Here is a 23,699-nt window from a genome sequence, read left to right on the forward strand (position 1 = left end):
CCATTTGAGATTTAAACCAATTCAATTAAAGACACACATGATATTCAATTAACTTTGTACAACTCAAAGGACATTCTCATCTTGAATCATTTAGAGTAACAGTAATAGTAATCTCATATTGGTCCAGCACAGTTAGGTCCAGTGTCACATGGCTTTAGACACGGTGCCTAGACTGACATAGAACAAATGTAATAACACATTCTATGACCAAAGAAGGACAATAATGTACTTCTGCAAGACTGTATCCCATGTGTCAAAATGAGTGAAAATGTCTATGTACTTCATTCCACATGGTTAAAAGTCCCATGTGCTCAAGGTCTGTCATAACCAAATAGTATAGACTAACCAATTGCATTTACCTGACGGTTTCATAAGACTAATGCAGGTTAATGCAATGACCTATATTACCATGTCCTTATGCCATGGTCAACATCAAAACACCCCATCAATAAGGTTGACTCAACTCACCCGTCCACCAGGCTTTCTCCCAGACCTTGTCCCTTTAGGTAGGAGACCGCGTTACTCCCCGCTCCTTGCAGTGTGAAAAAAGAACTTGCTCCACAGAGGAACAGGCTAAAGATGTCTTGTTGTTAAGCTGCCGTACGCCATCTGGCCCAAGGGATTTGAGGCTAATAACTCCCTCTTCACGCACGCGCGCACACACACACACAAACACACCTCTTAGGTCCTTAACAAACAGGTAGTCGCATAGTACTGGGTCACATCTGACAACCATTGGTCAGACATGGACCATTGATGTTTTCATGTTGAATTTGTGTGAAGAGATCTTTGTGTGAACTAATGAGTTTTTTTCCCCTGGTTAAAATTTGCTCTTGAATCAGTCAAACTGTTACAGAAAAAGTTTATGGAAAATAAACTCAATTGAGTGTGTATCAACAATTTACAAATAAGTTACAGTACATTCAAGAGTAACTAAGATAGTTAATAACAACTTTATTTATTATAGGTATTTATACATGTTTCTTTATACTCCAAAGTAATTACACTCACAAAAAACTTTGTTTCTTATTTCAGTTTTAATATTTATTTCTTGATATGTTACACTACACAGAACAATAGCATTGTTAAATACACTAATGGAAATTGTTTACAGTTTTCAAAACCTTAACAAGCATCTGTAAAATAAAATATTAGGTGACTATGTTAAAACAATTTCCCATTTTTCAAATAACTTAAACACAAACAGCTGCTGATAAATATCTCCCGCTAAAATACAATTCTTTAAGGCATTTAATACTCTACTTTAGTAAACTCAAGAGGTGAGGGATTCTCAGTCCCAAATGGCATCCTAACAACAGACAAAAGGTGCACTCGATGGGGAACCTGTCTTAACTGTTGAGGAACGGCTGAGAGGAAACTAATGCTTAGAACTCACAACCAAAGCAGGTAAAGTACATATTGCATTCAGGGTTAAAGTGGACAACTGAGGATAAATCTCTTTCAATCAAACCTAAAATGGTTACATTTATGCTCCCATACACTTTTTAACGAGACACTTCTACTTGTTATTGGATAACATTTTCATAATGAATGCCATTAGTTCGTAGTGTATACACTTGCAGGAGTAATTGTGTTTCGTGAATCTCAGGCACGAGATTTGTAGGGTTGGTAAAAAAGAAAATTTATATTTACTTATAATGTTAAGAATTTAGTTAGCCAACATCCCACAGAGATCCTTCTTTATGGATGTGACAATAAAAATGTCATTTTGACAGTAACTAACAGTAAATTCAGATATGACCCTGGTCTGATATACTGTAGTGTACATAGTCTGTCAGTTGAGAAGTTTGACTGAAAGATTTTTATTCACAGCAAACAGGACACTAGGAATTCTCTTGTTCATCATTCATCAGGTTTAACCCATCAAACAATTCGCACTACAGAACAGATCAATAGGATATCATTTGGCCCTCAACGCTACACCCTGGGTCCTCATCCATATATAGCATCCAACCTTGGTCTTGATGGGAAACTATCCCCAGCTTTACAACAGTGTTCCCCCAAATTGCATTCTAACAAAAAACAAGAACCTCTTCCACGCCTCAGGTTTTCCAGTCCTGATACAGTTTTTGCTGGGACTTTCTCAATCCATTGATGTTGCTGATTTACTACAGACTCTACAAACGGATTCCTAGATAGAAATGACCAGTCCTTTGAAAACAAACATGGACCAACATCAGAAGCAGGACTGTTAGCCCTCAATAAACAAAGCTGTTACACCCCTGCGAAAGAGAAAACTGTCCCATAAAGTAGATGCACATTGGGTCGATAACTTTTCATTTACAAAGCTTGTAAAAAGTAGTACAGTAATGAAAGTGTGTGCACATTGTTTCAATGTTTACATTAATAATCCCTTTTCAGGTAGTGTCCAGACTTTCCTTTCAACAAGACAAAACTGTGACAAGTGTCTTTGTGAACGCAGCCTTTCACAGCATATTTGAAAGTGTTTGAAAACATATACTTGATGTGGGCATGGGCTGGACTGTGTATCCAGATGATTTTTCATCTAATGTTTTGAAATCCATGCAGGATGGTGAACAATGCTTTGGCTACCAATCATTGGAACGTTTCTCCAAATACCACACATCCTGGTGAGTAGCCAGTGATTGTTGTAATGGCAGTGAGAGAAGCACAGATGGCACTATTGCCAAAAGTTGGAAGCACAACAGACTGAACATCAACTTTAGACACAAAACAGAAAGGTTGATGGGAGATTTAGGAAAGAAGGGGTTACATGTGCAAATGAAATTAGTGCCCAACTACTAGTGCTAGGACCAAACATTTAGCGTGGTGTTTACCCCAGAGTCAGCTGCCTCTGAGGAAAACAGTGTACTCAACACTATGGGGTTGTGGGCAACAGGCACCACAAGTTATAAACAAACAAACAAACAAACAACAACATAAAAGAAAGAAAAATAAATTAAAAGAACTTAACAAATCTATGTTGTTGTCATACAAGAGAACAAAAGATGTACAGTAGCCAACATGCCCTGCTGTCGATGTCCTCTAATTGTACTAAGACTACCAAACCCCAGACATGGTGACCAAACAGTGAAAACACTTTTAAGGAACAAACTCGCATGTCAAGGGCTGAACACATCTAACCTGGCAATTTGACACCTGACACTGACTACAAAGTTACAGCTCATTAACAAGTGTTCTACATATAACGGCAGCATTAAGTGTGTAGAGGGATCCCTGTGCCGAGGTGAACCCCTCAACAGCAGGGTGGGATTTTGGCACAGTTAAACTGTTGCAAGTTAATAATACTGCTTTGAGAAATATTTGACTTTTGAATCATTCGGTACAACCCCTTTCAAATGGTCCTAAATGAAGTGGACCAAATGGCTTCATATTAATATTCAAATGCACTGCTACATCAGTAGTCTTGAGTTGTATTTCATTGTGCTGTACCAAGGACAAGGTTGTCTAAACATTTGAGTACATACTGCACTGTGGATATACTGTACCATTACAGCTCTACAAGTCACAATAAACCATGCTGGTTGGGTTTAAATTGCAGTAATAGTTATTCCCATTCCAGTTGCAACATTGCTTTTTACCTCAAAATAACCAGTACGTCATAGAATTTAGAGTCAACCTTAAACACTTGTCCCACAGTCTTTTATAGTAAGCAGTAGAGTCTACCTTTTCCAAAACCCAAGTTTCTTGTGGTCTGTACACTTAACTTGTAGGTTTATATGCATCAGTAAAATAAGTAAAAACAAAACAAAGAAATGACAAGAGTGAGGAGACCAATGTCACTGCAAATTCACCACAGAGAGTGAAGGGCATCCAGATCCAAGAGCTATCTCCCAAACATTTGTGATTCCCTTGCAAAAGCATCAATATATTATTATTCCCTTCAGAGGTTTAAATTCTAGATATGACGAGAGACAATCAACACACGTCATTCATTTCAATACAATAGTTGTTCTTTGACACACAGTAGCCACTCACTGCCACTGCTATTGTACCATGAGAAAAACTAGGGACGACAGAAGTTCCTTCAAAGGAGAACCCTCCTTCACAATTAACCATCTTGAAAACGAAAGTTCTGCATTTGAAAGTCTTCCTTTTCGCTGTCGGTGTTTCATTCCAACATAAGTCTGGAACAGCTGTATGCGGATGCCATCGTCAGACAAAATCCTCTCCAGTATGCTACACAAACAGAAGAAGTATCCTTCCATAGGAGGAGTCATTGAAACTGAGTATAATTTTTTTGAACCTTTAGACACTTTTACCATTTTCATTTCCATCGATCCTTTTACCTTTTCCCCGGCCCCGACCAATGTCGTTTATGCTGAATGTCTCCGACAATGGCTAGTTACACTCATAATGATGGTTGGGTTGTGTGTGTGTGTTGGAGGAAGTGGGGTGGGGGGGCAGTGTGTGTGTGTGGCGGGTTAAGGAAAGGCTACTGTATTTGGCACGCTGTAGAGGAAGTGGCTTGGCAGCACATGCAGGTGGGGTTGACAGACTTTGGCGGGATCAAATCCAGATCTTCATCGTCAGGGATCTCGTCCAGCCGGTAGCCATCTTTCAGCAGCTGGATGTTGAGATCCTGGTTTATTTGCTGCAGGGTTCACCCAAAGAGCATGAGAAACAGCATAAAAAGAGAACAACTTAATGGTCATTAATAATAACTACTAATCCTAAAAGCATTAGGAATACACTACCAAAACCTAGAGATAACTCGGACAAAAAAGTAATGTTGAACAACGTAGTGAAGTACAAATGTGAAGTACAAATTGCAACAAACCTCTACAAGGACAGGCAGTATGGTTCATGATGGTATTAGTAAACGGTGAGAGTGAAATGGTATTGATGAGGTAAAGGAGCAGATTTGTACTAATCAAAACACTAACTGAAAAGTAATCTGCATATCTACCATGTAGTACTGTCACAATGACAACATGTTAATTGTGATTAACTCGACGAGTTAATTGTGATTAGCTTTTCCCTTTTATTATTTTGTGGAATTACATTGGCGCCTTTGAACTGAACATTTCTGTTACAAATCCAACATCTCACGTTCTTGGAATTTCCTTTTCCACTTGGCTTGAAACACTAAATGTTCCCACAGTGGTGCTGCTGCATCTGACACTAATTTTGTTAATTTCAGCAACTGCTAAACCGAGATAAAGCAATAAAGCAAAAATTCAAAAAGTTTACATATTGCTTTTACTTTTCTGTGTGTATAATTATTTTTAAGCTTGTTCTAAAATGAATGTGTATCTCTAACAGAACAAAATTGTGGTTTAAGACAGTTAATTAGTTGCAGGAAATGTGTTTGCTCAATAATGAATAATGTGGCAAATATGACATGACCAAAGAGCGTTATGGACCAATTTGCACTGCACAACAATTCTTAACTGAGCTTAAAGAAGCAAAGCACAGTAAATTAGTTGCTGAATAGAAAACGGATAGGAGACATCAAACTGATAGAACAAGTATAAGGACAGTTCCTATTACAACACTTCAAAAATTGTCCAAAACTCTTTACTTGGATGAAAACATCTTAGGAATATAATAATTGCGCAAAATAATTGCATTCCGCTCAAACAGTTCCACCATAACTGCGACAGGCCTACATGTCAGCCTCGTCGAAATAAGTGCATTTCTGTATCGCAGGATTCAAACATGGGGTGACAAAGCCTGTAAGGATCGCGGGAAGGTAGAGGGGGTGATGATGACAGACAGACGGATATGACATGTCAGTCATACAGTGTGCCATGTGATGCTTATGCCGGCTAGTGGGGTGTGAGGAGACAGGAGCTGTAGTGCGTAGATACCTGGTCCCTCAGACCTCTCACCTCGGCTGAGGAGTATCCCGACGAGGAATATCTCGACACGTCAAAGTCATCATCACTGGAAACAAACAGAAAGAAAGGGAAATGATGTCCATTAAAACTCGAATCAATGATATGATTGTTATAATAGATGGCGATGGGGTCATGGGTGCACTCGGTGCAACTTTAAGACCAAAACCAGAGAGAAAGTCTTCGCTTTATAGTTCCTAACGGCTGTATGAATCATTAACGAAGCATGATACCATTTGAATATATTTGATTGTTGTAATTCAGTCCAAGGTTATAAAACACACACACACACAACAGATTTTGATTGCTGACAGAACATACTGTAACAATTTAGGGATACATTCCAAATGATTGTGTGTTAAGCACTTCCCCCCCCCCCACCCTCTTTCAGGATATGCTGGAACAGCAGCCATACATTTCAAAACATCTCCCAAGAAACTAATTAGGCACCATAAGGAGCTGACATTCCAAAGAGATTGATTTGTTATACGAACCAGAATAGACAATCTGGAACCCTCTATGGATTCCTATAAGAATTACTGGGCATCTCACTAATGGAGCTGAACTTCTATAATGCATTTTCAAACAAAGATCTTTTGAATGGAATGAGTGTATAGACAACTGCCAATTTAACACAGCGGTGCACAATAACAACTAATCAAGGTGTACATAGCTCTACTGTGTACAGTAGAGCATTTGAATGCACATCATGTGAATGAAGTTCTGTTTACGTGTGTGAGGAAGACACAAAGGAGTTGAATGTGAAAGGAGGTAACATGAACGTGAAACTAGAACAAACCAGTGTGTGTGTGTGTGTGGGGGGGGGGGGGGGGTCTGTGTGTGTGTGCGTGCGTGTATGTCAGAGAGTGTCACAGAAAAGACTGATGACTTCACCCCTGACGTTATCTTGACTTGCTGCCAACGAGCAGAAATTTCTGAGAAAGAGTTAACCATGCGGCAAGCCAGCGACGCCGGAGCAATTAAAAACGCAGGGTGCAAAAAACGCTTGTCTGATGCCCCCACGTTGGGCAGGGAGGAAGGGACACTGATCTGCAGTTCCCTGTCCAAATTCCAACTCCCTCCCCCTGATTCTGTAACCCAGGAAGGACTTTTCCCTCTTTCGGGATCATGCTTATGTTTATTTTTATTTATTTTTGAAATTTAGCAGACGCTGTTATCCAGAGCGACTTACAGTAAGTACAGGGACATTCCCCCTAGGCAAGTAGGGTGAAGTGCCTTGCCCAAGGACACAACGTCAGTTGGCATGACCGGGAATCGAACTGGCAACCTTCGGATTACTAGCCCGATTCCCTCACCGCTCAGCCACCTGACTCCTTATGTTGGAAGAGACTCTACCCAGAGCTGAACTGCCAGAGCAAAAAAACTCCCTCCCCTCCTCCTTGTACATGGCAGGTCACCCTCTGATCCTGGGGAGAGTTTGCCTAGTGTCAAAGTCATGAACTGTGGTTGCGCATTGAAAGACTTCTGCTTAGTGTCTGGGCCTGTGGTGAGTTCGAAAACAACACAAGCCTGTTCAGCTAGTTGAGTATTCTGGCAAGATATGATTCCATTTGCATCAGAATAATTACAGTACAGAAGAAACCAAAAGTTTTAACTTCCCCAATACGCTACTTATTTCAAAAGCACAAAGGTATATTACACTACACAGTTGGAGGTTTTAATCATCCGGTTTGTATTGTAAAAATTAAATAGACTTTTCAGTTGGTAGGGAGGGTTAGACAGGGTTTCTATGAAACAAGGACAAAACCAGTTTGGTTCTGAATTATAAAAGTAATTTGACTTTAGAAGAAAGCATTCTTTATTTGTATATTGGCTGTGAAAGTCAGTTTAAGCTTTTCTGCAGCCTAATAAACATGGTTTTGACTGTTAGATTGATAATGATTAGTCAATTCAAAGTTTACCAAGTTCTTGTTAAGCTTAAATATTAACTTCATATCAAAAAGGTAAGCAAATACAACAAATCATGAAAATGCTAAATTGAAAATGTTACAAAAGTATGATGTTTACAGAAAGTTTAGAGACAAACCAACCATTAACCCAGCGTTTAATGTTACCTGTCAGTGTCCAGTGCTACCAACGGCTTCTCATCTGGGCTCTGGTCTAAAGAAGAGTACCCTTTGTTTGGCACGACCAACCTAAAACAACATAGGTAAAAATGGACCTGTTAATAACACTCATTACATTGAATTCGAAAAGCCAACACAGAGTCAACATTCTGTGATGTGGCTATAAGCCCATCATTGTTGTCAGGTATAAACATAGTATATAAAAAAGGGCTCTTTCGAAGCCAAATTCTAAGTGAAATTTTACTCAGGTTCATTGACACCTTAAAAAGGCCATCAGCTTCTAGTTTGCCCTTTAGGTTGTCTGAGTTTTTTAATCGTTTAAAACAGTTTGAAGTTCACTAATGGAGACTATAAATTAATGTATAAAAGGGAAAACGGCTCATTCATAAATCCCTTCTCTAATCTATCAAAAGAGAATGGATTTGTGGCAACAACAAAAACAGAGATGAGTGACATCATTCAGACTTGTCGGCACCAGCAGGGGAGCTCACAGCAGGGGGCAGTGCCACTCTCATAGCCTGGTAGAGAGGTTTCAGCTAATCTCCGGGCCTCAGGCTGAGAGGCCTGCAGATAATCTCTCACCCCCTGGCTCAAGGTTCTCTCACGTCTGCAGAAGGCTTCTCACATCTCAACTAATCCACCCGGGGACATGTGGTGATTGGCAGATGAGGGCCCCCAGCTAATGGATGCATTTTTCACCTATTAGAGCCCGGTGTTTTCAAAAGAGTAGGACTGTATTACCATTCGTAGAACAAAGCGGGTTTGGGCTGGTTTCAGAAATAAAGCCTTGCTTTTGTTACAGACGGTCTTTTTTTGTGGTTTTAACATTTGTAAATCGGATGGCATGCACAATACTGTGCCAATCCTCTTGAATTCTGGTTAATGAATGTTTTTAGAAACCCTGGCCGCTGTTTTCCCTGGAAATGTGCATGGAGATAATACATGAAGCAAGCACAGAGCACAGAGCCAGCCAATACCCCAGACAGACTAATTAACTAATTCTGGGCCAGAATAACAAAGTAGAAAGAACTTCCGATTCTCTATGGAAAATGTGTGTATTGCAAATAACTATTAGGGCAAGATGTCATTACCAATAAAAGCTATTCTTCAGTTCAATATTGTTTATTTTTGGAACATTGTGCCAATATAAAAATCAAAGCTATGTCCTTATGTGAACAGACAGCAGGTGTTTTTTCCAGTTCCAATTGAGTTTTTTTTACATAAGGGATCCATGAAGATACACACTTCTGCACACCTTATATGTGGTACTATACTTTTTGGTTGAAACAATAAAACAACTATAGAGTACCGTGTTCGAGCCATGTTCTTCTTGGGCTGCTGGTTGACAGGACTTCCCACAGTGCCATTCTTCACTGATCCCTTCCTGGCGAGCTCCCTCTGTTTCTCTGCCAAGAACAGGATATGATGTCATCAGTTAGAAACAAACAACCTAAATCACCCCAACCCCTTCCAAAAAACTAAAATACTGACAGATAAATTTTATTCTCTGTGGAAAGCATTTCCTTTGGACTATTTCAAACCCATCCTTGACATTAGCACTATCGTACAACTAATAACATTTAAACTATAGGAAATAGTATATATCTGCTTGACAAAATGTAAGGACCACATACAGAAAGTACAAAGACTGTTGTTGATAATTTTTTACTTCAGCCGTGACTACATTTAGTCATTTAGCAGTTAGACTACTGTGAGACTACTACACAGTGGCTTTCTGTGTTGTAGTCACACACACACACACACACACACACACACACACACACACACACACACACACACACACACACACACACACACACACACACACACACACACACACACACACACACACACACACACACACACACACACACACACACACACACACACACACACACACACACACACACACACACACACACACACACACACACACACACACACACACACACACACACACACACACACCTAGGTAAATAGCAGAGGTTCCAAGCATGGAAGGGAAATGTAGAGCCTAATCAATATTAGCATGTGTTATTATTCCATCTGAGATGAGATTCAACTTCATTGTCATTGCACAGAGTACTAAGACAACGAAAAGCAGTTTAGCATCAACCAGAAGTGCAAAGAAAGCAGTAAAAGTACGTATATATATATATATATATATATATATATATATAAAAAGTGAAGTAACATAAATAAAAGGATAAAAGTATATGTACAGTAATAAGATATGTGCAGTACCGGTAATACTATATGTGCTGTAACAGCAGCAAGGTAGTGCAAAATTAAGAGATAGGTACAGTGAATACCACGGACTAAATATATAAGTGGATGTACAGTTAGTAAAAAGTAGTACAAATGTTCAGTGGCTGGAAGAAGGTGCATGGCCGTCCAGGCCAGGGTGTAGGGGGTAAGTACAGTCACTGGAGGAGGGTGCGTGAGGGGGTAACCAGGGGGGCCATCACCGTGGTGCAGAGTGCAGCAGGGTGACAGCCGCATGGGAAGAAGCTGTTCCTGAACCTGCTGGTCCGGGAACGGAGGGCCCTGTAGCGCCTCCCAGAGGGGAGGAGGGCAAACAGTCTGTGGCTGGGGTGAGAGTTGTCCTTGCCGATGCTGCGTGCCCTCCGCAGACATCTTTTGTGCTGGACAGCCTCAATGGTGGGAAGTGAGGAAGCAGTGATGCGGTGGGCAGTTTTCACCACCCTCTGAAGAGACTTCCGGTCCGCAACAGAGCAACTGCCATGCCACACCTAGATGCAGTTGGTGAGGATGCTCTCGATGGTGCAGCGGTAGAAGTTCACCAGGATCGGAGGGGACAGGTGAGCCTTCTTCAGTCTCCTCAGGAAGAAAGGGCGCTCGTGAGCCTTCTTGACCAGTGTTGAGGGTCCAAGAGAGGTCCTCGGAGATGTGGACACCCAGGAACTTAAAGCTGGCGACACGCTCAAACTCTGTCCCGTTGATACGGATGGGGGGGGGGGGGGGGGGGGGGGGGGGGGTGCCACCTTTGGTTCTCCTTAAGTCCACAATGAGGCTTCTTGGTGTTGAGAGCCAGGTTGTTGTTGGCGCACCACTCAGCCAGGTGCTGGACCTCATCCCTGTAGGCAGACTCATCGTTGTTACTGATGAGGCCAATCACCGTAGTGTCGTCTGCAAACTTGACAATGGTCTCATCTCTCAGTAATAACAACACGCTGTGACTTCATCACTTTCAATGTTGCTAGAGGCGTTACACGACTAGCTTCGGGTGGCTGAATAGAAGGCTATTATGCCACTCCACTGCATAAGACAGGCTGAAGGAGACCAGGGTAGCCAACAGCCGTTCATATTACCGTGCCATTGTAAGCTTCTAATAAGTATGGCTGCAACAGTATGTCGGCCACTTAAGCAATATCACACGGGTGTGATTTACCGTCAATCACTGGCACGATAGTGATGCGGTCAGGACCGACACGCATGAGCCAAGTTCCGTTAGCATGGATCCGCCTCATGCAAGACACATAGGTTATTTAGCAATATACCATACCCTCCTGTGGTTTATTGCTTGATAATTTATATATTGGTCGATAATTTAATAATCTGAAGAACGCGTAAATTTTTCTGAAGTAGCAAGGTTTAAAGGCTTAAGGCCTTAAAAGCAATCGCAGGACTTTCTTGTTAGCCGGCCGAGCATCCTTATCAACTTCATAGTAGTAGGTGGTTTTCAACCTTTCTCTCCTGACAGTCTCCCCAACAGCATTTGTTGGATTCTCACATCAATCAAACCAAAAGAAAGAGAAGGAGAAAGACAGATGAAACCACAAGCCAGTTTTTAATAGTATTGTTTTTCTTCTTATTTCTTAAGACCACTTCATGTTTACCTGTGTTAGTGCCTCTCTTTCAGAATGTCCTGTCAATCTTAGACACCACAAGTAAAGACAATTTATAAAATAGCACAGGTAAATGCAGTGGTCTTACGGAAAATGTTTCGAATGCTTTCAGAGTACGGTCACCTTTTTCACCACAATGATTTAGAAATAGCAAATTGTAAACCGTAATCTGTTATTCAGGGATTGTAAAAGTTCTCTTAAAAGATTTGTATGCAGACATTTATTTGATCATGATTGTTCTGCCTTCTTGTCCATTTCTAAGAAACGCAGTAACCTGGTCTTGCTAACACAGCATGGACTTGTATCGAACAGGCCATCACACGTCAAATGTCTTGCTTACAGTAGGAAGACAAACCATATTGATAGAAGTTCTATCTTTACTTTACCTGCCTTAGGGAATCGTTTCCCTTATGAACAATAGCTCTATAGCAGATAAGCACCTACCTATTTTCACTTGGAGTGGCGAGGGCTTGTAGTTCATGGCCACAGTCTCGTCTTCTCTTGTGTCAGAGTCTGCTTCTGTGGTGGAAGAGGCTGCTGGGTCCTGTAAAACAAACAAAACACTGAAGTCTACAGGTGTTCTGTGATGTGAAATATTCAAACGTAATATATGCTAGATTAAGTAGTACTTTTACTGCGGGTATGGAGTGGGCCAGAAAAAAAAAGCCTGGTTATTTTTCCAGTAGGTGATTGCTAACCATTTCCCTGGAACACTTTTTTGACAGACAATCTTTGAAAAATTAAGAGTGCCTTATGAAAAGTGCCCACTTTCTTGGATCCAGAAGACAAGGTTTCAAAGTTCTGTGTAGGCATACTTGTTTGGCCTTCAGAGAAGATCTACTCAAGTGTATCTCTTGAAACCATGATGTTCATGTTTCTTTGGCACTGTAGCCAACTTAGAGCTTTTTGGCAAAGCACACCAGCTTAATGTTTACAGAAAACAAAATAAAGTCTTCACAGAATTGTATTATGCCCCTCAACTGCAGGGACACGTGTTGGCAGAGGAGGCACTCACAGTTATGGAACCAGGTTCCGAAAATTTGAGGACGTGAAACTGTACGGACTTAGCAGAGCTGTGAGCATGTATGCTTACTTTGTGATAAAGCAGCCTCTTTATTATATGATCCTGAGCCTCAAACAGCTGGCCTCAACTTTTCCAACTGGTTTCCATTTTATGAGATCCTTCCAATAGATAAGCAACTAATCTTCATTAGTCCCACATTCCACCTTTGTGGCTAGCTTTATTGCCTTGAGTACATATCCCTGTCAGTTTTGATTTGATAGGCAGAGGACTGTGCAAATGGGGGTTGTCCGTGGTGTTCCACGTCACAAGTGCAGGTCTTTTTGTCCGTGTGAATGTACATGTTTGTATGTGAGCGAGTGCATGAATGACACATTTGTGTAAGTGTGCGAGTATGAGTCTGTATGACACCATCCTGGGGGGCTTGCTGTGGTAGAACAGAGGGGTTTCCTGTTGGAGCTTGAGTCACCCCCCCCCCCCTCCTTTACTCCCTATGGTTCTAAAAAGAGCTGGGACAAGGTCCTGGCCTCGTCTACTGACAGAGCCCTGCATTATGTCCAACCCAACCACAAGCTTAGCCTTGTCACAGTCGGCCAAGTAGTGCTAAAAAGAGATGGTTTACAGTCCATGAGCTGATGCTGGAAGTCAGAGCTGAATAAACTTAATATTTTTTTCAGGGTCCTGCCATGTTTACATAATGTTTCCTCGAACAGACAGCAAGCAGTTGAATGGAGCTGAAAGTCTGTTAATATTGAAAAGTCTAACTATCTGTCAATTTATGTCAAGTGCTGGGGGGCTAAATGCATGATTAGGCTAACTTACAGTACAAGCCTAAGCATTCTGTTTGGAACATATAGCCTAGGACATGCTAAAGTACCAAAAATAATTTTTTAAGAGACTTTACTTTGGATTAATGTAGACTAAAAAACAATTAACAATACTTCCTTTAACAGATTATATTTAAGACAAACTTACTTTTATTACCGGTAATCCGTAATTTTCTTTTTGGAAAAGGCTTTATGAAGCCAACAGATCCTATCCAATCACATATGTCTCCACGCGTGTCATATTTCACACAGCTATGAAATAAGAAACTACTCTGCACATCCATTTATATTTTGATACATAGCTTGCATTTTGACCAAAGGGTTTATATATTGTAATAATCGTGAGGTTTAAGAGGCTTTGATGATATTGTGTTTTAACAGGTCAAGATATAAAAGCAAAAACATATGATTGTAGGTTGCAAGGTTAGACCTTAATGTAGCAGAGATTATAGTCTTTGGCTGTCGAAAATCTCTCTTGCTCACACTTGAATATAGGCCACAGATGTATTTCCCACTCCTGACTTGTATACAATGGCTTTATCTAGTGAAGTATTGTTCATTTAAAGGCAATGAATCAACGCTGACACTCGTGTTCACTAAGCAATATTGTGGAAGACGGGTGAAAGTGCAAAGAATAGGTATTCCTACCATGAGCATGAGTGTGGTTCTGTGACACACGTGCTAGTTTCTTTTCAAACCGCCCGGTTTACTTGAGAACACACAGCCATTGTAATGTAATGAGATGAATTCATGATTAACCAGGGAGCCTGCGATAAATGGGTTTACAGGCAACTTAATGTAGGAAAGCATGTAGCCTTGGCATATTATCCAACATGCAAAAAAACTCTGACATAACTATTTTGGTGGCTTGCTTGTTACTTTTTTAATCCAGGTTCTGTTTAGTATAGTATTTTTGGTTTCAGTCCCCAGGTACTGAGTGCTAGTTGTTCCCCACATGCTTTAACACAGCTTCCACACATGGATGCAACTTCTTTGACCACAGCCACAGCTTTCACAGGTGGGACACACAAACACAAGACCCCAAATCTGTTCTCCCATTACTACCATTTGAACCTGTTTCTGGTACTATCATGCTTATGGTAATCTAAATCTTGTAAATGTTATACTCCACTCCAGAGCAGCCATCTATTCAATCTATGGCTAGTCTCCCCAACAAGCTCGAACAGTCACAATGTTGCTATTGCTGAAGGGCCCAGTAACTGCCAGTCAGCAGTCCAAGAAAAATAAACAGACCATTTCAAACCCAGAGCATGTTTGAGTCCTTCTACACACTTGAGAGACTTGGATCACAGCTGAGACACACTGCTACTGTACACAATTGCAACGATGACTGCAGCATCAGCCTTCTGGCCTGGCTGCCTGCCTCCCAAACCCAACATGTAACACAGCCTGTGGTGTTTCAAGCTACTTTAATTCTCCCGAGTAACATCCTTCCTCCAAACCCTTAGCCTGCATCAAATTCAAGGACTCGGTCCTTGCCTAGAGGGAACAGCCCTTTCCTGGTCTGCTAACAATAGTCAGGCTCCAACTCAAGTTCTCGGTTCCTCCACCTCTGCTGGTTTTCAAGTAGCCCCATCCCTACGAGGATGCAGGGAGGGATTATCTCAGTGAAGTCTGCCAAGATGGCTTACCCGTTTTTCGCAAAAAAAGTGTGGATGGGATATGGGATGGGAAATATATGGACTAGGGAATACGTACATAGTGGATGTGTAGTTTACACAATTTATTTTGTATTCGTACAATTGTTGGCATACAGTTATGGATATGCATCTTTAATGCCTGCCTGGACTGATTATGTGTGACTGCTACAGAACGATCTTGAATGATTGTTGTTTTGTGTATTTTATGTGTTTTTAATGCGAGTCCAGGTTATGTTCTGTGATGTACTACAAATAGCCTCTAGAACATTCAAGTTATCTGAGCTTAAATGTGACTTCCTTCAATGTTCTCTCACTACTACCCAAACTGTGAATCATCACTGAGGCTGCCAAAGTCACTTCACTCTTATACAGGCCTCTAATGAAAACTGGGATGTAGTACTGTTCAATAATTTTGTCTGTTTATTTCTTTAATTTTTTTAAGAAACCTTTCTAACTTAAATGTAGAATTGGATTCCTATTGGAAGGTGAAAATATAGGCTTTGCAATAATCAATACAACTGCATGTTCCAAGGTGCAAATTCCAAACCTTTTAAGAATGTTGGCTAGTTGATACTTGATTTAAGTAGATGACGTAGCCTAGACAACATGTTTGCGCTACGTCAGCACCTTTGACATTTGGGGGTAAATAGTCATGCAGCGTTTCATCAAGTGGCATCCATTTTTTTTATATTCCATGGAATAAACGACTCTAAACTAGCCTACTTCTTAGTTATTCTACAGCATTTCTTCTTGAATTCATTTTCCATGTACCTCAATAAGAAAATAACACAGCATTCCTTATCTGCTTTGACGTTTCGCTTGCAAAACACAACATCGAATGGATGAGAAAACGAAATGGCTTGGTGAAAATATTAATTCAGCACATATCTTATAAAGGGGAAATAAAGAAGGAAAACCTCTGTACAGAGCAGATGGGAGCCAGCTGTAAATGACTGAACTCTGCAAACGGCAGCCATCTCCAAGTCAAAGATACCACCTGGGCAGATGCAAATCAAATGTATCCAAAATGTCATTTTCCATTCTGTGCTTTTCAAAGGATAGAATGAGTAATGCAAATCAGGGTGCTCACTCAGTTGGAGCTCTGGGACTAAAATATGCACATGATTTTCCAGCTGTGTTATTGCTCATCTCAATATATCTACTCCACCAGTGATATGGTTTTTAAGAAATGATTAAGTTTATGGGTCAATGACGTGTCTATTTTGTTATCCGAAGCACAATTACAAGTTTCAAAGAATATCCTTTATAAAAAATATAAAAAAAGGAACAATATACTGCTGGTAAAATTGTCATTAATACCATACTTGTTTCAAAGGGGAAAGTATTCAACAATATTGTACTCCTCAGTGAGATACTAGGCTAGTTGCAATATTATTCTCTGTGCTTATTAAAATAGCCTTTCATACCACTTGGAATCATGATTGCAGACATTTATCCTAACTGAATAACTTCAAGGACATGTTTCCATTTCCTCTTCTACTGTCAGCGGGTGTGTGTTTTACAAGAACAACCCTGACCTCACCAGCAAACATCCACACCTTCACTCTATGACCCTTTAATCAAAACTGCGACCTCTCCATGTCTCGTTCTCAAGGAACTCGTCTCCTCTCTGAGCAGTGGTTTTAATGCCTGTGATGATGGAGAGCCACGACACAGGGGTTTGCTGATGCAGCACATCCGTGAGAGGATTGGTGGGCTTATCCATCTCGGCTCACGATGGACCAATGACAAGCAAGGTTGATTGATCAGGTGACCGAGGGACCAATGATGTGTCCAACAGTTGTAGATGGGTATGGCAGTAAAAGTGTCAAAAGTGAAGTGTATCCTTATATAATGCTGTGACTTACAGCAATCAGCATGTGGTCATTCTGGGCAGACAGAGGGGTTGGTTAAACAGAAATTAATCTTGTGAACAGCTGGTCTGCAGCGATCTCCATTTCAGAATGATGAGTGACCTTCATTTTTTTTACTCAGTTAAGGCTGAGACTCCAGGTCACCTGAAATTGCTGGATCACCATGTTTTCTATGGCTGTAGTAAAGTAAAGGCATTCCTGAGGGTAAAGAAAATATCTGGAGATCCTCCAATAGTCCTTCACGCTATATTTAGGCCATGTACCTCAAGATGAAGTGTAAGCCTCCACAATACAATCAGAACCTCATTATGCATGCTTAGACAAAGTGGCTTTTAGAAGAACACAGATTACTGAGAAATTAGACCTTGAAGCAAAGCATTATGAAAGAGCATTTGCATAGAGCCCTGTGCAACAGAACAGCTGGCCTGTTAGTCTGTCTGATATGGGTTGAATAAGGAGAGTAAACATAAAAAACAGACAACTTGAAGTACCAGACCATGGATTTCAAACATGCACGATTTGGACATTACTCAATCTCACTGCAATGGCAGGCTGTTATGCAAGCCTGGCAAGACATTTGCAGATGCATGTTCATGTTAATTTTATTATAAAGACTTGGGAGATCACTTTATTTTGTTTAGGCATAAAGATAAGTCCAAATTTATGACTGGATTCAAAAGAAGCAGTTGGTCATTTGAGATCATCACACATTTATTCTCCAATTACACATACCGGCAGCACTTATGCTCTAATAGGCCTGCATTTCACTCAAATGACCAGATAATAGCATCATATCAACACCAGTGCTCATGCTTAGTTGTAAAATTAGAGAATGGACTAAAAGCTTTATCAAATCCAAATTGCCAAGTATGAGCTCAAATGACTGGGACAATGTGAAGATGGGCAAACATGAATCATAGATTTGGAGTCAATGGTCTACTATGCATGAAGAGCTATGCCCTTGCTATTGAAAGGTTGCTTTAAAAAGTGAGACATGTTTGCAACAATGTATTTGTTTCAAGACCAAGCATGCATAATAGTTTATCAGACAGAAAGGTTTTAGGAAAAAAAGGTTTAGGGAAAAATGGTTTAACAAAGCTGCCATTTTGTCATAAGACTGCTGAACAGGTAACTCCATGTGGAATCTACAGCAGCACAAGTCAATATGTTAAAGCATTAGCTGATATTAAAATGGATATCCTCACATCCTTGCTCATTAAGTGGAACCCCGCAGCCCCAACAGGAACTGCCGAATTGAGCTAAATAATTCAAAGGCTGTCAGTGATGGAGTGCACAAAATAAAAAGAACAAATATTTAGGAAATGTTCTACCTTAATATTTCACCAGCATTGCGAGTGGATTGTGGCAGACACCGGTGAAAAAGTATTTCCCTCACCCATTTTCAACCACTGGCTATGCAGCATCAACTGGGCCACAGCGCTTGTCTGTTCACACAAGCAGGATTATTTAGGCCGATAGGCGATAGTTCGGTCCTCCACATCAAGTCACATGAAAAAACACGCCACCCGTTAGGTTAACATAACCCAATCGATATTTTGAAGACAGTGAATGTAATCAAGGAATTACTGAGATATACTGATGCAACTGATGGGAGCCTTGACAAAAATGTCAAATATAACGTCGTGGCACTTTTTCTCTGATGGAAGAGCGAGAAGTAGGATAGGCTGGTCTCCAAAATATGACAATTCGTGATAAGGTTTATGACAGAGAATATTGTCCAGCATACATTATTTTATTTTTTAATGGCTCGACTAATGGCTACATTGCTAATAAAATTCGGTCTTCTAAACTGGCTGACATCAAATCAAATAATTTCATGAACAACATTTCTTACCAAAGGCTGCGTTTCTCCGTTGACTGGAGGTACTTGGAATCTGTCAATTTCCTCCATCATATTGGCAAAGCGCTATCTTGACGGTCGCCAGTCCTGCGCAACAGTTATGGATAAATTAACACTACCAACTGGTTAATTAACAACTATGTAGTTTGCTGAGACAGGACTCTCCTATTTTGCATGATCTCAGTTTGCTTAAATCCATTCGCTAGAGAGGTGACTCAACAGTGCAGGGTGAAGCCACAAACCAGCCTCAATCAGTAAACTCATTTCCGGTTTATTTCATCCAAAGAATTTCAAAATGAAGGTCATGGGACAGAATCGACAAAATATTAGACATTGCCTGCTCTGAGCATCGTTAGCAGATTCCTCACTTCCCCTTTCTACGTTCCACCACATCACTGGAATCTATTTTTGAACTTGGTACATTGTTTTATGTCAGTGATCAATAGAATAGAAATTATATAGAAATTAGCTCTGAACATCAATCTCAAACTGCACATTTGAAGAATAGGTTCACCCATAGGTTTACCTTCACCCTCCTGTAATGTAGATGTTGTGTTATTCACCCAATGTTTGTGGGTCTGATGGACCCACAACATAATTTGGTTTTTAAAACAATCCAACCATTACAATTTCTGTAAACAAACTCTCAATTTGCTTCTTGCAGGGTCTGAATATGAGTACATTTGTATGTAGGCCTATTGAAATAAGCAAGCAATTTTGTCGTTTCACACAGTAGAAAGGGTAAAGGAGCACCAAAAGCAGGAGACATTCAGACAAGCAGGGTGAAAAACAGGTTTTTGATGCCTTATTGAAACAGCCGGCCCAGGGAAGAGAAGGACTGTGAAGGTACACAGAAAACCTTTTAGTTCAAATTGCACCTTTTTTCTCCTACACTGTTATACCCCTGTGTCCATTGCACTGAAACAACACAGTTTGTGATATAAATATGTAGGGGGGGTGCACAATTTGCACTAGATGTAAATTCAGTTTCTTTTTTTTTACATATGCTTCACAGAAAACGAGATAACCCCAATGAGTCTTAGGTTGGAAAAATACGTTATTGTATAATTTTTTTATAAACTTGAACGGGTCCCACAAACACCACACAACAGTACAGCATTAAGCATGAATAAAGACAGGGCTCGAACCACCAATCTCTTCTGTGTCACTTCATGATACAAACACATTTCTGGTTCAGTAGTTCTAGTGTTCTAGTGTATATAATTATTGACAATGGCATTAGTATTCCTTTGTTTATGGTCTGACTAAGTGTCCCAGTTATCAGTTCATATCATAGTTAAAATCCTCCAATATGCTAGCAGATGATTTACGTTCCAATATTATTACACATTTTGAAATCTCTCACACTCATATAGTCAGTGGATAGACTTATTATTAAGTATACAAAGCATCAAACCATGATTTAAAGATGGCATCTACAGCAAGCATATAGCAAGTGCTCAGTGGCGCATTGAAGCTTACAAAACTGAGCCATTGGTCAACACCATGTTGAACTCTGGCTCATCCGGTCTTGCACAGTAAGTGAGTTTGTGGTGCTCCTGACTTAATGATAGGCTATGCTGTCTTTGATGTGGGCAAAATAATTGACTGGGATAAATCAAATAAAATAACAAGATGGTTGTCAAAAGGAAAAATCAATACCACCAAGATCCATTGGGGCCTTTGCTTTAAGCTTAGAAGCTAGGGGTAGGGGCTTGTAGTGAATATATTTTACCCTTATGTTGAAGGAGCTAGTTTTTTCAGCCTTACTACTTGAAGGTTATGAGTAGGCAGGCAATGTATGTTCCAATATTATTACATATTCAGATTTCTAGAGGGCAAAATAGGTCATTTTCACAGTTGTATTATGTGAAGGTTAGGTGACACCAATTTATTAAATCCCAGAAAAATTCAAGAGGCTGTTGGTAAATCCCCTTCAGGCTTTGGTCTCTAAAGCTGTCTGATGGACCACAGAGATTGTGGTTCCTACCTGACCGTCCTGTCGTGTTAAGTTGATCCTGTACATCCCAGCCCTGTTTCTGACCACTGCCCAAACTGTTAAATGCTAGTGCAGAGCAGTGTAAATGCTCTATTAATTCAGAATTCTGAATATCTGTTTCACCATCCATTAACTTGAGATTGTATTTTTCATTCTTACTGCATAATTGTATTCAGCCTATGGTCTGTACCTCTCTCTGTATCATGAACTGTCTCTGGAGGAGGGGATCCATTGCTGAATGGCTCCTTCCAAGGTTTTTCTTTGTTGAGTTTTTCCTTGTCTTCTGTGAGAGTTTTAAGTTGCTCAGGTGCAATTATATCAGCATGTGTGAAGCCATGACATGGCTTGTAAAAAGTGCTATATAAATACGTTTACATTACATTTACATTTATTCATTTAGCAGACGCTTTTATCCAAAGCGACTTCCAAGAGAGAGCTTTACAAAGTGCATAGGTCACTGATCATAACAACAAGATAGCCAAAAAACATCGCGAGTAGCCAAAACATGAAGCACACATTGTGAACAACCAAAGTAAGTGCCAAAGGGAAGAACCATAAGAGCATGTAGTTAAACAAGTTACAATTAAACAACATGAACCGCTATAAGTGCAAGTGTACCTGTGGAAAAAAAAGCAAGCAACAGTAGTAAAAACAATATATCCCAGCGAGAACAAAAATGTAAAACAATTACCACTAACCACAAGAGCAACAAGTCTCTAAGCAAGAGTCATTGTGATCCTTGAGGAAACTGACATCGGGTCAAGCGAACCATTCCTAAGTACCGTTGTACTCCCGGAACAAGTGCGTCTTGAGCCTTTTCTTGAAGGTGGAGAGACAGTCAGTATCTCTGATGGAGGTGGGGAGTTGATTCCACCACTGGGGGGCCAGACAGGAGAAGAGCTTGTGTTGGGACCGGGCGGTCTTGAGCGGTGGGACCACCAGGCGGTTGTCTGAAGAAGACCGTAGGTGACGGGTGGGGGTGTAAGGCTGCAGGAGAGACTTGATGTAGACGGGTGCAGTCCCGTTCACTGCTCGGAAGGTCAATACCAGGGTCTTGAATCTGATACGGGCCATGATAGGTAGCCAGTGGAGAGAGATGAGGAGCGGGGTAACATGGGAGCGTCTGGGTAGATTGTAGACCAGGCGGGCCGCTGCGTTCTGAATCCTCTGAAGAGGGCGGGTTGCACATGCTGGGAGACCAGCGAGCAGCGAATTGCAATAGTCCAACTTGGAGAGGACAAGTGCTTGGACTAGCAGCTGGGTGGAGTGCTCAGACAAGTATCTCCTGATCTTCCGGATGTTGTAGAGGGTGAATCTACACGACCGGGAGACCGCAGCAATGTGGGCCGTGAGGGAGAGCTCGTCGTCCATGGTAACCCCAAGGTTCCTGGCAGAGGATGAAGGGGTCACCGTCGCAGATCCCAGGGTGATTGAGAGATCGTGGGAGATGGAGGGTTTAGCCGGGATGATGAGAAGTTCTGTTTTGGCGAGGTTCAGCTGGAGGTGGTGCTCGGTCATCCAGGCGGAGATGTCTGTGAGGCAGGCCTCAATCCTAGCTGAGATCCCCAGATCGGTCGGGGGGAACGACAGGTACAGCTGCGTGTCGTCAGCGTAGCAGTGGTAGGAGAAGCCATGGGAGGTGATGATTGGTCCAAGTGAGGTGGTGTACAGAGAGAAGAGGAGGGGTCCAAGGACGGAGCCCTGTGGGACACCAGTGGAGAGCTGGCGAGGTCCTGACAGTTTGCCTCCCCAGGAAACCTGGTAAGATCTTCCCGACAGGTAGGATGAGATCCACTGGAGTGCAGTGCCCGTGATGCCCATCTCAGAAAGTCTGGCGAGCAGGATCTGGTGGTTAACCGTATCAAACGCTGCAGAAAGGTCCAGCAGAATGATGACGGATGACCTGGAAGCCGCTCTGGCAGACTGGAGGGCAGTGGTGACTGAAAGGAGGGCAGTCTCTGTGGAGTGGCCAGTCTTGAAGCCCGATTGGTTGAGGTCAAGCAGGTTGTTCTGAGAGAGAAAGTTAGACAGTTGGTTAGATACAGCACGTTCAATTGTTTTTGAAAGGAAGGGTAACAGTGATACCGGTCTGTATTTCTGGAGGACGGCAGGGTTAAGGGAGGGTTTTTTGAGTAGAGGGGTAACTCTAGCCTGTTTGAAGGCAGAGGGGAAGGTACCAGAGGTAAGAGAGGAGTTTAGGACATGGAGAAAAAAGTTATGATTGAGGGGGAGATGGTTTGAAAGAGAGGGGAGGGGATAGGATCAAGGGGACAGGAGGTGGGGCGATGAGAGAGAATGAGGTCAGAGATCTCTGCCTCAGACAGGGGAGAAAAAGAGTTTAGACATTTAGTTGGGTCAGTCATGGAGGGTGAGAGGGTAGGAAAGGTGGGTTTAGGGAACCGACTGCTAATGTCGGCAATCAAATACAATTTGATTTGATTTTGAGCCACAGAGTTATTTAGCTTTTCTCACTAATTGCATGTTTGGTTAAAGTCTGTCACAGTCATTAATTAACAAATTAAGCAACCTGCATTATTTAAAATGTTTTCATTTGTGAATTTGTGCTTCATATTTTCATTTATTAACATTAAGTAATTCCTCAACAGCTAGTGTTATTCTTTCTTGACATTGTAGTGCAAATACAGAATGATAATATA

General features: G+C 41.2%; 1 protein-coding gene across 2 annotated transcripts; it reads right to left on the reverse strand.

The window, feature by feature from the left end:
- Positions 1–1,030: 1,030 nt before the first annotated feature.
- fam219aa (family with sequence similarity 219 member Aa) lies at positions 1,031–19,262 on the reverse strand. 2 transcript variants are annotated; one of them, XM_067245255.1, is made up of 6 exons: positions 19,038–19,262; positions 12,244–12,343; positions 9,240–9,336; positions 7,919–7,999; positions 5,838–5,892; positions 1,031–4,597 (listed from the first exon to the last, which is right to left on the reverse strand). In XM_067245255.1, exons 1-6 carry the CDS (start codon positions 19,095–19,097, stop codon positions 4,439–4,441), a joined length of 552 nt encoding a protein of 183 aa, XP_067101356.1. In that variant the 5' UTR covers positions 19,098–19,262; the 3' UTR covers positions 1,031–4,438. The 2 variants fall into 2 exon arrangements, with proteins under 2 accessions (XP_067101356.1, XP_067101346.1); XM_067245245.1 differs by having other exon boundaries at positions 5,817–5,892.
- Positions 19,263–23,699: the final 4,437 nt, after the last annotated feature.

Source organism: Osmerus mordax, chromosome 1, assembly GCF_038355195.1.
Source record: "Osmerus mordax isolate fOsmMor3 chromosome 1, fOsmMor3.pri, whole genome shotgun sequence".
In the NCBI taxonomy this organism is placed as follows: Eukaryota; Metazoa; Chordata; class Actinopteri; order Osmeriformes; family Osmeridae; genus Osmerus; species Osmerus mordax.

Bases quoted from the DNA above. Each gene is read 5' to 3' on its own strand.
- fam219aa (XM_067245245.1), bottom strand. From the start codon at position 19,097: ATGATGGAGGAAATTGACAGATTCCAAGTACCTCCAGTCAACGGAGAA. The intron at 12,344-19,037 runs GTAAGAAATGTT...TTTGTTTTACAG, and splicing joins ACGGAGAAACGCAGCCTTTG to GACCCAGCAGCCTCTTCCAC. The intron at 5,893-7,918 runs GTAACATTAAAC...GTTTGTTTCCAG, and splicing joins GTAGCACTGGACACTGACAG to TGATGATGACTTTGACGTGT.